Below are 17,420 nucleotides of genomic sequence, written 5' to 3' on the forward strand. Positions count from 1 at the left end.
AAAGTCTATAATGCTGTTGTCCTCAAAACTTTGCTCTGTGGGTACAAAACATGGACCTGTTATAAATGGCACATAAAAATCTAGACAGTTTCCATTTATGACACCGATGATGATTGCTGGGCATCAGATGACAGGACTGGGTTTCTGATATGGAATTCCTGGCAAAAACTTGTTCGGTTGGTATTGAGCTCATTTCATCTCAAGCACCCACTTAGATGGACTGGCCATGTAATTCGTATGACTGAGACGTTGCATATTCCCAATTAAGCTCCAGCAATTGTAAGCATGGGGGGCAGATGAAACGTTTCAAAGACCCCCTCAAACAAAATCTGCCCCAAAACAAACATTTCCGACTCAACCTTTTGAGCAACTGGCAGTTGATCACTTTGCATGGTGCCACAGCTGTAAGGGTGGGTGGTCACAATTTGGGAAAGAATCATGTTGAGTAGCTGGAAGCATAGTGCCAAGCACGAAAACAGCAAGCAGCTCAATCAGCACAACTAGGCAAATGTCTCTGCGACCAGTCTGGTAAATGTTGTTCTTCCCAAATTGGTCTGAGGAGTCACGCAAAAACCCGTTAGTACAAACTATGATTGTTGACGTCATCCTTGAAATTGAGGTGACTAGCATCAGATGCAGATTTCCAGTAGAGCAATAGCTGATTGTAATGGTCGGGAAAGAATCTGTCTAGGCATTATATCACACTCAACATGATAGAATCCCCAATATACAACATTGTGCAGTTCACTGTTTGCATTATGGGGTGTTTCTTCTTCATCTGAAGTATCTGGCTATAGGCCACTGCCAGAAGGAGGGTTCTGGGCTTGATGGACCAATGTTCTGATCTGATGGCAAATCCCCCGTGCCTGCCAACAGGGCTTCACAACCCAGTCTGAAAATGGCATGTTAGTTAGCTTGGTGTGAGAGTTTCTTGTGGAGAGAAGGGGATCGCTGCAGACTGTGTTTGTTCTGGGATTCTACAATCATGAGACTAAAACCTCTCTCTCCCTTCTTGTCCGGTCTTTTCCAGACATTGCCAGAGATGTGTTCAGAGCAAGATGAGCTGGATTTCCTCATGGAAGCTCTTATTATCAGGTGTGTTAATAAAAGGTAACCAAGGGCTTATGTAGGCTATGCATGGCAAAGCACGGGTCCTACAAGATGAAAAGCGCTCTGTGAGATGATGTTGAATACATCATATTGCACTTTTCACCCAAAGATATCAAAGTGCTTGACAATGGCAGGTGGGCACTATTCTCTCTTTTTTAAAAATCAGATGGTGAAACTGAGGTTCAGAAAGGTTGATGCCAATGTTCTTAAAACGGTCCATTGAATTTAGATGCTTTAAGGTCTGGGTGCCCAACCTGGAACACTGAGGCCCTAGTTTTCAAACATAATTACCTCCCCCATTCACCTGGAGCTCAGCACATGAGACGATCCAGCCCTGTTTGTCTTAGGTTGGGCATTCAAAGTTAGTGGACAGTTTTGACAATGTTGGCATTAAGTAATTTGCCCTCCCAAGATCACACAGTGCAGGTGGCAGAGTCACAGATCCCAGGCAGCCAATTTTCCATTCCACTAAGAACTGGAGACACAAATGGGCATTGAAAGCGGTGGCATTGGGACCCAGGGTAATACCCGCTGCATAACTGACTCCAATGTCTGTGTATTGCTGCTGGAGCAACCCTACTCCCAATCCCACGCATAGGGAAGTCAGAGGGGAGGTAGAAGATGTGGGTGAGGAGGGCGCATGTCCAGAGCACAGTGAATTGTGGCTGTTCTCTGCTTCCCGGGGCCCATAGGCTGTGCCAGACACTTAATATAGGGAGTGCAAAGGGAGCAGAAAGCCCCATCCTCCATTCCGGTTCCAAGCACAGAGACAAACTAACTGAGAACTGTGGCCAATGTCTCCAAAGTAGTAGTGTTGCTAATTAGATCTACCAACCTTAGACTTGGTAGCATCACAGACCATACCTGCATTTGACTGGCTCAGCACCCCTTCAGATGCGTTGTTTCCTCTGGAAAAACAACTTCTCTGTGGTAGGGCAGGTTGACTTTCCACATCAAGGTGCCTTTTGGTTCAAAGCTGCCCTTCAGTTTAGTCTCGCTCTCTCTGCAGCAAGTTCAACCACCAGAACATCGTGCGCTGTATTGGGGTCAGCTTGCAGGCGCTGCCACGCTTCATCCTGCTGGAGCTTATGGCTGGAGGGGACCTGAAATCCTTCCTGAGGGAGACACGGCCTCGACCGGTAAGGTGGGATGGGGGGAATTATCTTTCCCCACTAGCTGTGCAGCCTGTGCCTTACTCTCTTTGCCATTTCTTCCTTGTTTAACCACACAGGTGTTCTTCCTGGCTCCTCTCCTCAGAGCGCGCCAAGCATTACAAATAGCTAAACTAAAGCACACTCACACCACTGACTGATTAATAATTGGGAATGGCCTCCAGTAATTTTACCCTAATAACATGCTGAATCCACATAATTAGAACCTGTTTATTTTCTGAGAGACCCTGATGCTTTAGAGCAGCAGTTCCCAAACTGTATTTCAGAGACATGTGTAATCAATCCACAGAGCACTTGCTGGTGGCCTGCAGAGAGCTGGCTGGTCACATGGTGCTGGATCCTTCTCCTAGTTTCCAGCTGCTTCTACAGGTCTCCAGGCTCTCCAAAGACTAGGAGGAGGAGCCAGTCTGGCTGCCTTTGATAAAGTCCACTGCTCTGTAAAAGGAGGAGGAAGAGAAGCCACCCCTAAGTCAGGAACCTGAGCCACCAGTGGGTCTGAAGCTGCCAGACAACTCCAGAAGAGGAACATGTAGGCAGAGGGGGACACAAGGTAGCCAGATACTATACCCATGGGACCGGGGAGATGGGCCAGTTGGTGAAGGAGCAGCATCTCCAGTGGAGGAGGGAGAGGAAGAGGAACAGATCAGATGAGAAGGGGAGAAGAAAAGCAGAGTGTGTGATTTACCTTTTTTTTTTTTAACTATGTAACATTTATCACAGAGCCCCTTAAATCACATAAATCCTTCCCCAATGGCACTTTGCCATGTCCGCGATTGCCACAAGGCTACAATGTGACAGCAAATGGGAGGTGAGGTGTCCACCAGATAATCTTGCTAATAATTCCACACCACTAAAAATTCCACACCACCTCTTGTATAAAGAGTTCGTTAAGGGAGCAGAGCCTTTCATTGCTAGATCCCTAGTTCAAATAGTGCTTGGTAGGGACTGCAAGCTCTTGTTATTTTATTTATTTGAATTGCAGTAGCACCTAGGAGCCCCAGTCATGGACCAGGACCCCATTGTTCTGCGTGCCATATAAACACAGAACAAAAAGGTGGTCCTGCCCCAATGAGCTGATAAATTTAAGCAGAGTTCAGTGGCTGATGTGGAAAGAGTCGGTGGTTTCACTTGTGAGCTTTCCTCGGTGTTTACCCCTTTTAAAAATGGTGTGGCTTTTTCATTGTCTGTGGCAACGGTTTCTAAAATCCTGGCATCCATAAAATCTGGAGGTCTTTGTCAGCCCATTGGTAACAATAGCAAAAAAAGAACTAAAGACAGTTCAGATGAAAGAGTATGAATAAGTCCCAGAGCCATCAGCCCCTTTCTGGAAAAGGAGGGGATTAAACTGTGCTGAGAAATGTATGCCTGCACCTGCACTCACTCCAAAAAGAAGACATTGGTGAGCTGGAGCTGATTTGTTTGCACTGATGTAAATCAAGAGTAGCTTCATTTCAATCTGTGGAGTCTCACCAGCATAAAACTGATGTAAACAAGAGGAGACTCATTCCTTGAATTGGGTTCGAGAACCTGCTATGCTATTTGGAATGTCCTGTGTTCTTAGAGCCTTTCCCAGTGAAACCAGAACATGCTGTATAACCATAACTAGAAAGTCCTGGGAAATGGGCGGTCCCTGCCAAAGTTTACTGATGCTAAGCAAAATAGATTAGAGTCCAGTCAAGCCACTGAATCAGAAAAGGTCTAGATTTTGGGGAAGCTTAGCACCAGAGCCAAACTTGTCAGATTGTCTGGACAGGCGAGTCGTATCATATGCACATTTAACTTATGCAAATTCAACTATACGCGCTCGGCAAAAAAAAGAAAAACAAGATACCTGTAAATAGTGGGGGCGATTCCACCCAATGAGCATATACCCCGGAGTGATCGTGAGATGGGAGACGTGAATCTTCTGTTCCCTCAGCCGGTCTCAGTTCCCATGTGCCTCTCATAGTGTGAGCATCTCACCGCGCTGAGTGTGATTCTAGTGTTTAAAGATGCGTATTTTTCGTACAACATGGCCCCTAAACGCAAGACAACTACTTCATCTGGTGCTCAACCAAAGAAATGGCGATCTGTTCCAACGCTGGAGGGAAAACTGGCTGTGTTGGCACGTAAATATGGCCGCAACGAATCTAGCATCCGTGCCATCAAGTTTCGAGAGAGAGAAATTCATCAAGCCGTGGCATCAAGTGCTTCAATAACTGCTAAGGTGACGAGCCAGGTGCATGATAAGACTTTAGTGAAGACCGAAAAGGCATTAAACTTATGGCTGGAAGACATGAACTGTAAACGTGTGCCTATCGATGGCAACACGTTGCGAGAAAAGGCTGTTAACCTCTACACGCTGTTCAAACCTCCTGCCAAAGAGGGACAGCCTTCTGATGAGAAGGAATTCAAAGCCAGCCAAGGTTGGCTTAACAGTTTTAGGAACCGCTTCAACCTCAAAAACGTGCAGACTACTGGTGAAGAGGCAGCAAAAGCCTATCCCAAACAATTAAAGAAAATCATAGAAGAAAAGGGCTATCTTCCGGAACAAGTTTTTAATACTGATGAGACTGGGCTTTTCTGGAAAAAATGCCCAACCGCACTTACATTTCGAAATCAGAAAGACAAGCCCCTGGCTTCAAAGCAGCTAAAGACCGTGTGACTGTGTTGTTTTGTGGCAATGCAGCTGGGCATTTAATAAAGCCGAGCTTGCTCTACAGGGCTGCAAATCCCTGTGCCCTAAAAGGCAAGAACAACTATCCCCTCCCTGTGTTCTGGCAATCAAATAAAAAGGCTTGGGTGACAGCAGCATTATTTCTGGATTGGTTCCACAAGTGTTTCATTCCGGAGGTCAAGCGGTACCTCGAAGAGAAAGGACTTGACTTTAAAGTGTTGCTGATTGTAGACAATGCTCCTGGCCACCCTGCGGCACTCCAGTTTGCACATAATGACGTTGAAGTCATCTTTCTCCCCCCCAATACCACCTCCATCCTCCAACCTCTCAACCAAGGTGTGATTCGCTGTTTCAAGGCCACGTACCCGAGGCTTACATTCTCATGGATACATAGAACCATGGATGCTGATCCCAATCTTAATGTGATGGAGTGTTGGAAGTCCTTCAACATTGCTGATTGCATCACTTATATTAAACAGGCAATGGATGCAATCAAGCCTGAAACAGTCAATGCATATGGGCGAAACCTATGGAAAGAATGTGTGAATAATTTTAAGGGTTTCCCGACCATTGACAAAGAAGTGAAACGCATTGTTCAGGTGGCCAGGCAAGTGGGTAGTGATGGCTTCGTCGACATCCTTGAGGAAGAAATTGAAGAATTAATTGAGAGCCATAGAGAAACATTGACTAACGAAGAGTTAGAGGAACTGCTAAAATCGCCTACAGAAGACAAAGATGATGATGACGAACAGGAAGAGCCAGCAAGTTGGAATCTTCATAAATTTGCTGAAGTGTTCCAAGCGGCGAAACACTTGAATGATTTAATTTCTGAATACGATCCCTCTATGGAACGAAGTCTCAAAATCACAAGTAGTATTACGGACGATTTGAGACCGTATCAAGAAATGTTTGAGCAGCTCAAGAGACAACAGCGACAGTTGCCGATCACCATGTTTTTCAAGGAAAAACAGCCAGCAGCAAATGAGCCTACGCAATCAACTTCTCAAGCTGAACCAGAGCCAGCCACTTGGTCTATGACTCGCTCTCCGTCACCCAAGCTCTCTGTCACCTCCGTTTCCTGGATCGACATCAAGCCCTGACGACCCCCTGTAATTACCGCCTGTAATTAAAAATACAGTACTGTAAAAGTATATTTTGCATATGTACTCTTTATTATATACTGTACATTACTGTATACATTATACATTTATACATATTACTGTACAGGGTTGTATACACAAAACCATGTACAGTATACTGTGCTTTATGAGCGATTTAAGGGATTTTCAAGGGTAATTTTGACTATATGCGATTTTCGCCTTACGCACTGACTTTAGAACTTAACCCCCGCGTAAGATGCAACTCACTGTATCTTTCTTTGAGCCCAGAGCAAAACTCTGGATCCTGTAGTACCCTAGCAGTAGAGAAGAGAGAGGAGTTGGCTTCTATTGCATACAAAGGAGGTTCTTTATTGAGGCTGTTGGACACAAACAGACTCTGTAGTTCTACCTGGTGCTCTAGCTTCCAGACTGACTAAAAACAACCTATGCTGCTTAATCTCACTTCACAGGGTCTCCCTAAGCCATGGCCTGGATTAAGCATTCATGAAAGTCTCTGCTGACCACACTATGGGGCCGAACACCCAGACTGTGGGGGTATGAAATACGCAGCTGGACAGACAATTTCTAGAATAGAATCGAGTTCGGTTCTTTGCACACCATGTGTTGTGGTCCTGTCAGACATCACAATGAAGCAGCGTCTGACTAGAGATGAGCCCACACTGGAGCACTGGACTGAAAGCAGAGCTGAGCACAGGGGTAGTTCAACGCCAATGCCTGATATCTAAGGGCAGGTTTACACTACCCGCCTGAATCGGCGGGTAGAAATCGATCTCTCGGGGATCGAATTATCGCGTCTCGTCGGGACGCGACAATCGATCCCTGAATCGACGCTTTTACTCCACCAGCGGAGGTAGGAGTAAGCGCCATCAACAGGGGAGCCGTGGAGGTCGATTTGCCGCCGTCCTTACAGCAGGGTAAGTCGGCTCCGATACATTGAATTCAGCTATGCTATTCGCGTAGCTGAATTTGTGTATCTTAAATCGACACCCTCCCCCCCCATAGTGAGGACGTAGCCTTAGACTTTATAACTTGGGCTTTGCTCTTGATATGGTGCCACGGGAAATAGCATTAGTGGTGCAGCCGGTGGCGTCTTCCCACTGAGTCGGTACAGATCCACAGCCCTAACACCAGGGCAAGCAGTGCTGCCGGAGGTGCCGTCTGTCAGATGAAACAGGAATGGTGTTTGGCCGGGCACACCATCGCTCCACAATGTAGTCCTTGTTTTAGCTCATTAAATGAGAGAGAGAAGCCAAGACAGCAATCCCTTGGGCCCTAGTAGAGAAGCACCAAGGACATTCATCGTGAACTGCAGGCATTTTGACCTATTTCTTACAAGAAAATAAACCAGACACTTTTGATGATAAAAGGCCCTTTATCTTCATAGAATGAAATCACTGACATTGCTTGATCTGAGGGTTTTGTCTTTTCTTTGCGCTGCTGCGGTTTGTAAGTACCACCCCATGTGTCAGTGCTTTCATCTCCCCATGCCAGCGGCTGCTCTGCTCAGCCTCTCTAACAGCTAGTGGCGAACACAGAGAGTTAAGAGAGATGCACACACAAATGAGGGAATGTGGAAAGCTTCATTGTGCCTGTGCTCTATGCAACAAGTATTCTTTCCTTCTTACTTCTCCCTTTACCCCTTTCCTTCCTTCCCAATCTCTTCTTGACCTTCCTTCTGCCCTTCCTGGGCTCCATTAGGTGGTTCAGGAATAACAACATCAGATATTATGTAGGGGACTATTGTTTTGAGAGGGTAGCCCAGCTGGCAACTTGAGGAGCTCCCATATCCCCCATTTTTGGACCTGAACTAGAGATACTCCACTAATACTGCATCTCACCCCCCACCAAACTGTGAGAAAGAGGAGGCTCAAACACTGACTTGAACTTGGTGGCTTGGGCTGAACCAGAACCCCAGTTCTGAACATCCCTAAACTTTGTGCAAGTTCAGATTTGGATCCAAATGTTCCAGCTCTACTTTGAATCCATCCTCATCTTTGGGGCCATGTATCACTGACACCATCCTGTTTGAGGACTGCCAGGCAAGAGTCCCACTGCAGCTCGTTCTTTAGCTGTCAGAGTGGCTTTCGGGTGACTGGAGGCACCTTCCGGGTCTGAGAATGCTGCCTCCTTTGTTCACCCTGCGTCTGCTGGCTCGGGAAGTACAAAGCCAGGGATTGCGGTCATTGGTGAGATATCAGACATGGGCAGTGTGCTGTGCTCAAATGGTTAACAGTTATCGTGGTAAAGTTGGGAATATTGGGCTGGAAATATGGATGCTCACTTATTTGGCTGGTGGGCTCCTTCCCATATGCTGGAGTATGACTGATCCTGCGTACAACTACTCTGGCCTGCATCTATGCAGCTTGTATCTACTCAATCCTGCTCCCCGTGACCCCAAACTGAAGTTCAAGGTAGACAATCTGAGGCTATGTCTACACTTAAAGGCTGCAGCGGCACGGCTGCAGCACTTCAATGTAGACACTCACTACAGCGACTGCAGGGGTTCTCCCATTGCTGTAGTTAATCCACCTCCCCAAGAGGCAGGAGCTAGGTCAACAGAAGAATTCTTCCATAGACCTAGCACTATCTACACCAGGGCGTAGGTTCTCTGAACTATATCTCTCAGGGTGTGATTTTTCAGTGTAGTCCAGCCCTCAGAGGGCAGGCTGTAGCAAAGTGACTTTCCCTTTGATCACGCAGATTTCTAGTCTCACAGACCGTGTCATGCCCAGCCAGACAATGATGTTTTTTTCAAAACACACTGACGGACCTTTATTGAGAAAAAGGAGTTTAGCTTCTTAGGGAAAATTAAGTACAAAGAGAAATCAGCGTTGGCAGGTACAGTGGTAATGCTTTACTGCCTACTGCATAACTACCCTTTTGTCTCTCCCTTCTTGCCTTTCCTCCTCACTCTTTCTCTCCATTCTTCACCTCTTTTTCCTACCTTCCCTGTCCTTCCCTTATTGTTATCATTTACAATTTGCCTGTCACCATCGCATCAAGGTACCACATACAATAAAAGAAACCTTCAACTGGGCTGAACAAAAGAAACATTCCATTGGACTCTAAACAAGAAATGTAACATTTATACCCATAGGCCAAATCCTCAGCTGGTGACAAGTAGCCTATAATAAATAAGAATAAATCCAGTGACTTCTGTGGAGCTTTACCAATTTATCCTAGCTGAGGGTTATCAAGATCAGAGGTGAGCCCAAGCCAGAAAGTTCAGATCCAAACTCTCCCAAATTTCAGGGATTTATGGACTCAGGGCTTTTGTTCTGTCCCACCTCTAACGAAGAACAGTGTCTGTTTAGGGGCTGTACTTCCCTCCTTCTGAGCAGTGAGATAAACACAATAGATTTGGGCGGTACTTAGCTGCTCAAATGCCAGGAACATACTGAGAACATTGCAAAATTCTCCTTTCTGTGGAGTTCAAAACCCCTATCTGTTTGATCCTTTTCTCACCTGGCAAAGCAATCAGAGGATGGCTTTGGAAGATAAGCAGTAATTTCCCCTCCTTTGTATCCTGCAGCTTGTTGTGCAGAGTAGTGATTATACTGAACAATAGACAGAGTTTGTTTTGCGGTCACCTTCACCTTTCCAGAGGTTGGACCTAAAGGGGAGGGGTGGGACGGAAGATGTCGCTTTAGCACTTCCAATGCACCTCTCGCTCGAAAGGCTGATCGTGAGCTAGTTTCCAGCTGGTTTCTTCCTCTCCTTTGGGGAGGAAAAGCTACAAACAGCTGTAAACCCTGCTCAGCCCCCTAAGAAAAGACACCATCACCCTTTTGTTGATCGTTTTAGCCATATGTTCAATGCCGGTGAATCACTCAGTAGTCAGCAGAGTGAGACTAAAAGAGAGTCTCCATCAAAAAGTAAGGCTTCGGGGAACAACACTATGCACAAATAAATAAATGAAAGCCCAGCCCTCTTCTCCTATGTATTAGGGCACTTCAGTAATCCCTGTGCATGTTAAACAAACCGTGTGTATAGTAAAACACGGGCAGGATAGATGTGTCTACACCAGGGCCGGCTCCAGCATTTCTGCCGCCCCAAGCAAAAAAAAAAAAAAAAGCCGCGATCGCGATCGGCGGCGGCAATTGGAAAAGGAAAAGAAAAAAAAAAGCCGCGAGCGGCGGCGGCAGTTCAACGGCAGGTCCTTCGCTCCTAGAGGGAGTGAGGGACCTGCCGCCCACGAATTGCCGCAGGTGCCGCCCCTCTCCCTTGGCTGCCCCAAGCACCTGCTTGTTAAGCTGGTGCCTGGAGCCGGCCCTGGTCTACACTGTCCTTTTTGCTTAGCTGTGTGTGTGTGTGTGATGCTGTGCAGGTAAGCCCCTGCTCAGACAACATATAACGCAGGGTGCTTTGCAGTTCTTTGGTGCTCTCTTCATTAGACTAGGGTACCTTAGGGCTTAGAGTACCCAACCCTTTCAGCCAGACTAAGACCTCGCTTGTAGCAGCCAGTGCTCGCTGTTTCCTGTTCAGTTGTGCATGCTGCAAACTGCAGGGAAGCTAGGAGCTGGTTCTAATCCTAGTCAGCTGGTTGAAGTCTAAAGTCCATTATGACTCAGGCTGGAAGGTGGCAGGGAGCAGCATACCAGGACCTAGTACCTTTCATCATGAAGGGAGGGGGGCGTTTAGAGTCCTAGGCACTGATGAACCAGTACCGGTGTGTGTATCAGTGGGTGGGGTATACAGCGTTAAAAGATGCTGCTCTTTAATAGGTGCGATGCAGATGAGCTGCTTCATTCGTGTGCAGAGTCCTGGCATGCCCACCTATCAGTCATGTCACTTAAAGGCAATTCTTCCTCTCCAAAGTACATCATGTAGTTCTGTATGAATGCACCCTCCCCTTCCTGTCATAAAACATCAGCTCCCTGCACTGATGCACTCCTGGAGATTAAGCTAATTAACTAAACAGGGAATTGATAAAAATCTACACATACGTGAAGGATGCAAATACAAAGATGGCAACCAGGAACTCAGATAATATGTGCGGGCTGTAGAAGAGGAGGGGTTGATTGTTTAGGGTGACTTATGGAAGTATGAATAATGGGATGAAACTGAGCAAAGATAAATTCAGGTTAAATATCACCAAAATACTTATAATACTGAGACTATGGAATAGTCTCCCATGAGAGGTGGTGTAAGCACATTTAAAGCTAGACTGCATAAAGCAGTGGAGAATACACTGTAAGGAATAATCCTGCTGCAGCTCTGAGGGGAATTAGATGACCTACTACAATAAGATATCAGATCTAGTGATTCTGCTTCTATTAGTGCGATTTGTGTGTATGATTAGGTGCCAGCACCTTTTCATAACCTCCCCAGACAGGGCTGGCTCCGCGATCGGCGGCGGCAATTGGGGGAGGAGGGGGGAGCCGCAATCGGCGGCAGCAGTTCAGCGGCAGGTCCTTCACTCCTAGAGGGAGTGAGGGACCTGCCGCCCCCGAATTGCCGCAGGTGCCGTCCCTCTCCCTTGGCCGCTCCAAGCACCTGCTTGTTAAGCTGGTGCCTGGAGCTGGCCCTGTCCCCAGATATGAAACATTTATGCTAGTTGGAAAGCTGTGTATGAGGTAGTTTACATCCGCTGTATTTGTGTTAGCATTTGCTCCACTTCCCTCATTTGAGATCTCCCTAACTCAGTGGTGGCTCATAGTTCTGAAGATGAACCATGCATCATTTTTGCTTTAACCCCACTTTGTACCTTGTCTTTTGGTAGAGCCAGCCCTCTTCCCTTTGCATGCTGGACTTGCTACATGTGGCTCGCGACATTGCATGTGGCTGTCAGTATTTGGAAGAAAACCACTTCATTCACAGGTGAGTAAGACCATTTGCTATTAAGGACTATTTACTGTTGCCCTTTGTATGTGTGGGTGTATATTGTATTGTAATATATTGGCCAGCATGTACGAGTAATACTGTGGTGAATATGTTTGTGTACCACTGCCCTCTAGAGGTTGGATGTTTTTAGAAGATAAGAGCCAAAAGCCTGACTTAGGGCTGATCCACACTGGGGCGGGGGATCGATCTAGGAAACGCAACTTCTGCTACAAGAATAGCGTAGCTGAAGTCGACGTTTCCTAGATCGAACTAAGTTTACTTACTGCGGGTCCACGCGGCGCAGGCAAGCTCCCCCGTCGACAGCGCTTCCTCCTCTCGGTGAGCAGGAGTTCCGCAGTCGACGGGGGAGCGCTTCTGGGATCGATTTATCGCGTCCAGATGAGACGCGATAAATCGATCCCAGAAGATCGATCTCTACCTGCCGAATTGGGCGGGTAGTGTGGACCTACCCTAATAGTAATTATACATAGGGACTCTACTTTATCTCAAGTGAGGAAGGCTTGTATTCATGGTGCCAAAGAACCTGAGCTCTATCCCCAGGGTCACAACAGGCATTCAGTTTATTTGTCATCAAAAGCAACCAGGAATTTGTTACAGTAGGTTGTAGGCCTTCCCTCCAGCAAGCTTTGATTATTGCCCTTCTGTGGTACTGTTCAGACCTGGAATGAAAAATGGCACCATATGCCTGACTGCTCCCAGTGTGTAAGATTTTTGAGATGGGCCTGATTCTATCCAAAAAGTCAAGCAAGGCTAGAGAGCCACTCACCTGTCCCCTTTTCAGTTGGGGTTGTTCCTATCCATGCCTCAGACATGTGGTTTGTCAGCAATACTCTCTCCACTCCCAGAGTTGGGGCGGCAGAGGGTGTGGGTGTGGGTGGGGTGGGGGGAGAGAGCCCAGTGCTGGGGCAGCGGGGGGTGCGGGTGGGGGGGAGAGCCCAGGGCTGGGGCGGGAGGTGGCAAAAAACCTAGAGCCGGCCCTGGCCCCACCACAATACTAAAACATATAGAGATACACAAAATATTCATAAAAATAATGCAGATCTAGTCCACATTCTTCAGACCTTTTCAATATCCTCAATAGTTCTAGTTTTAAGGAAATCATTTGAGAGTTTTGTAGCATCCAGCATTCTTAAGAGTAGCCACATTTGTGGTCCTTCTGGCTGCGAAGTCTGAGGTGCTAACCATCAGTGCTTTCCCATTATCTGTCCCTCATCTCTCCCCACTGTCCTGAACAGGCCCTGGAAAAGCTCAGCAGCCACATGGAGCAGAGTTGCATGGCTTTGCAGGGGAGCCACAAACTTATAGCTGCCATTTTTTAGTTCACTTCTCTGAGGTGATTTTGCCAGGGTTGTGCTCCTGGTTTTCATTCTAGTAGAGATGGGACCAAGCCACAAGGGATCTATGCCCAGACCCAGCCTATTAGAGATGGGTGAGAGAGTTCAAGGCAAGGGTATGGATTTAGGGTTTGGTTCAGGTGTCTGTCTAGTTTCTGAAATCCAGGTTTGAGCATTTTCCTTGTAGCACTGACTATTCTGCCTGCCTCTGGCATAGATGTGACTACACGTGACAAAGATGTACTAGGTATAGGGCCAGTAGTCATGATGGGACAGTGTGTTGTTGGAAGAGGTGGGTTGTCCAACTCAGATCTTTTACTGCCAACTTTCTAGAGTCTCAACAACACTTGCAAGGAGGGGTGTTGGCAGGAGGCCCTTGCCATACTGAGTAATCCATGTGTGATGATAAAAGGCATTAAGGAATTATTACAAATAGCAAATGGAATGTTTAAATTCAAAAGAGTTCTACTAAAACAATGGGACATAGCTTGTTATCTGCAGATATTGACTTCACTGGGATTTGAGGGGTCTCAACCCCTCAGGAAAGCAGGACATGTTTTCTTGTCATTTCCTTTGGCTTTTGCAAAACTGTTGAAAGGTTAAATGATTTTTTCTTTTCTCTCTCCCGCTCTTTCTGCTGCTTTCCTTCTTTCTTTCTCAGGGACATTGCTGCCAGGAACTGTCTCCTTACTTGTCAAGGGCCTGGAAGAGTAGCTAAAATTGGAGATTTTGGAATGGCCCGGGACATATACAGGTAATAGAACTCAGTTTATGGCATCACTAGGCAGAAATTTACCAGAACGGGGGATTACGTGCCTGGTTAAGTGTTGTCATGTGCTGCTCTGTTTAACCCCAGAAAAGGGATATTTCTGAAATCCTTCCCATATGACTCCCTGTCTGATGCTATTGTTTGCTTTCAAGCTGTGGATTGACAGGCTGTTCACTGCTTCCTCAGAGCCTTCTCCTGGGAAGAGTTTTCCATATGGTCAGAGAACATTTTCCCCTTCTCTTGGATTCCATCCCTAATTGTTTTCCTTTCATTTTCTCAGCACTAAGTGGCATAAGTCATTGATGTGCCCTTTTGTTCTGTGGCTCCAAATCACTTTGAGTTTAATCTCCCTCCTCCTTGCTGTTGACCCTGTTCCCTTCCATTTTTTGTCATAAGTAAATCTCCTCAATTGACTGCATGTAAAGGAGGAAAGATCAGGAGACTGTAATTACCCAAACTGGAATTTAGCCAGGCCACTAGGGTTAATGACACTGTACTTCCAAGAAGTGCCAGGAAATCTTTAATGATCACAAGTGGTCAGGACCTCAGTTTACAGCTCATCTGCAACCCAGCACCACAGCATCCCCTAACACTGTGCTGGAGAACTGGTTCACTCTTGGCTCAGTGGAAAGAAAGCCACTTACTGAATCACTAAGAAATTGTGTTGGTACCTTGGGTTTTTTTTCTGTTGAGGTCACCCATGCAAGTACAGAGCAGGCCTGACCCTACTTAGCTTGAGTTCTGGGAAGATCACAGCCTGTGGTGATGTGACTGTAGCTCTCCCTTAAAGATGTGAGTGCAGCTGAGCTGTTTGGTTTCTATTACCAAACAAGGCAAGACCCTAGTACCATGAAGCCCTGCAATACAAGAGGACTCTGATATGGCAAAACAGCACACTTGGCACAACTAATTGCTAGTACCCTTTACTCCTTTTCAAAGGAGCCTATGAAATTTACACACTTTTCCATGCACATTCACTTTGTGTGCACACCTCTAGCTTGCATGCACAAGCTCCCATCTGTGCCTGCCAGTACAAGGGTTTGAGCTTGATAGATTTCATTTTAAATGATATTGACACAAAGAGCCTGATATCTAGCTAAGATTGTTAGGGTTTTATGCTAGCAGCCATCACCCCAGTGTCTGGGTACCATCTACATAAAATTCAAAATCCCTAGTGGACTTCATGTGCACTCTGGCTTTTCTCACTTACCATGCTAAGAATGCTGCTGTCTGGGGTATTCTCATAGACTCATAAACTTTAAGGCCAGAAAGGACCATCCTGGTCTGACCTCCTGCACATCGCAGGCCACAGAACCTCGCCCACCCACTCCTGTAATAGACCCTAACCACTGCCTGAGTTACTGATGTCCTCAAATCATGGTTTAAAGACTTCAAGTTACAGAGAATCCACCATTTAGGCTAGTTTAAACCTGCAAGTGACCCAGGCCCCATGCTGCGGAGGAAGGTGAAAAACCCCAGGGTCTCTGCCAACCTGACCTAACAGAGTTGTTTTCTGGTGGTTGGGTTGATTTGTTTGTTGTTTTTGAGGGGGGTGCTTACCTGCATGTGGGTATCAATGCGGTGAAATGTCTTTCCTGCTACAGTGAAAAAGCTTTTCCAAGGAGGAAGGTTTTGCTCTGGAACTCTTACTCATGTGAGTAATTCCAGTGATTTCAGTGGGACTATCCACAGGATTACTCACAGGTTGTGGGATCAGGCACAAAGTGAGGGAAAGTACAGAACTGTCCCTACATTAAATGCCTGTTCCCACTGTTTCTATGAATAGAAAAAGATCTTGTCAGTATAATCTCTGCCATGCTGCTTTATCTATAAGAAAAGCCCCGATTTAAGCTCTTTACTAAATGAGCCAGCCCCCAGGCTGGTCACTGTAATCCTTTAATTAGAAAAGTACTATATTAATGCCACTTTCTTTCTGAATCCTGGGCCGACTGCTCACTTTGTTTTTCCTCTGCAGGGCCAGCTATTATCGAAAGGGCGGGTGTGCCATGCTGCCAGTCAAATGGATGCCACCTGAGGCCTTTATGGAAGGAATATTTACATCAAAAACTGATACATGGTGGGCTTCTTTTTTCTTGATCTGTTTTTACAAATGACTCATTATCTACTTCCCTTGTAAAAGGAACACGTTCCTGTCCTTCCCCCCTCCCAAAAAGAAGAGATGGAGCTTTGAAAGCAAGGGATCTAGTGGAGGGAATGAGGGAGCGAATAGCCAGAGCCTTGCAAAGTGAAGGCTCTCTCCTGGGAGCAATGGATCTGGCTTAGATGCTGTATTGGTTATGAACAGGTGATCTAGGAAGGAAGGTGTCCATTGTACGCTATTGAAAGGAGTCTAATCTCTTTGTAGGAGCAAACCATCTTTCAGCGGCAGGGTCAGACACAGACAGTGTCAGAGGAGCAAGTGTAAACACGCCCTAAATTGCCACCTCCTCTTGGCCCAATGCAGCACACGAAGCCGTGTGGTGCCAGGGGAGGGTGGGAGGGAATGGGCTGGCATGTAAATTGCCGAGTCAGTGAAGGGCTGTGGATACCCCCAAAAGGGCAGGGTCTTGAGCAGTCACTTGCCCTGTGTGTCTGAGCCTGGCCCTGCTCACTCTGCCGTGGCTGGCGGTCCCTAGTGTCAGGAAGCGGAGGGCCAGTGTTGACAGAGCAAGTGCACTGCTGATTGGGAAAGAATTGCTCAGGCGAAGCTGGGTCAGGAAGCCAGGAGTGTTTGAGGAGAAGGGGAGACTGTGAAGCCACCAGTACTAATGTTCACCAGCTGCCTTCCCAGGGTGTGGAGTGAGAGTATAGAGCCTGTTTCACAGCTGATGGAGCAAGTTAAATCCTCCCAAGGACACAGTAGCATTGTTTGCTGTCCATCAGCACCAAAGTGGTGATCATTGGGCTGTTTTATTCTGTTCCCATCCGCACTGCAGCCTTTAACCCATAAAATGTTGGCGTTTTCCAAGCTGCCAGTCAAATGAATGCTGAGGAGGTTCTATTTTCAATCTTCAGAGTGCTACATGCCCAGCCACAGAGACCAAAGCTTGTGATGTAACCCAGGGAATGTTCTAATTTTAATTCCCTGAAACATATGGGGCTAGGACTCTTCAGCTAGGGGTCACTTGTATCCTCTGTACAAGAGCAAAGTGCATTGTTGTTTATTCAGGAACACAGGATTTGCCATAAAGGATCAAACCACAGTCCTGGCTCTGGCAGGGGCTAATACCCAATGCCTCAAAAGAAGGCAAGTCCTCTCACAATAATACACCTGTTGTATCCAATTATAACATGCTAGACACCAAGTATATATGATTATTTCCTGACCCTGCTGGGCAAACAGTGTAGTTGTACTCTGAAGCATGACATTTAATTACCCACATCACAGTCTTGGCTTGCTTAACAACAGTTGTT

At 46.6% G+C, this 17,420-nt stretch overlaps 1 protein-coding gene across 2 annotated transcripts in view; it reads left to right on the top strand.

Moving 5' to 3' along the window:
• The window catches only part of ALK (ALK receptor tyrosine kinase), a 111,917-nt gene that overhangs the window by 84,654 nt on the left and 9,843 nt on the right, over positions 1-17,420 (top strand). For both annotated transcript variants that reach the window (XM_034764760.1, XM_034764759.1), the window contains 5 exons: positions 1,031-1,095; positions 2,120-2,249; positions 11,782-11,879; positions 13,899-13,991; positions 15,982-16,083. In XM_034764760.1, coding sequence (XP_034620651.1) covers positions 1,031-1,095; positions 2,120-2,249; positions 11,782-11,879; positions 13,899-13,991; positions 15,982-16,083 — 488 coding nt within the window. The remainder of the gene's footprint in view (positions 1-1,030; positions 1,096-2,119; positions 2,250-11,781; positions 11,880-13,898; positions 13,992-15,981; positions 16,084-17,420) is intronic.

Source organism: Trachemys scripta, chromosome 3 (assembly GCF_013100865.1).
Source record: "Trachemys scripta elegans isolate TJP31775 chromosome 3, CAS_Tse_1.0, whole genome shotgun sequence".
Lineage (NCBI taxonomy): Eukaryota > Metazoa > Chordata > Testudines > Emydidae > Trachemys > Trachemys scripta.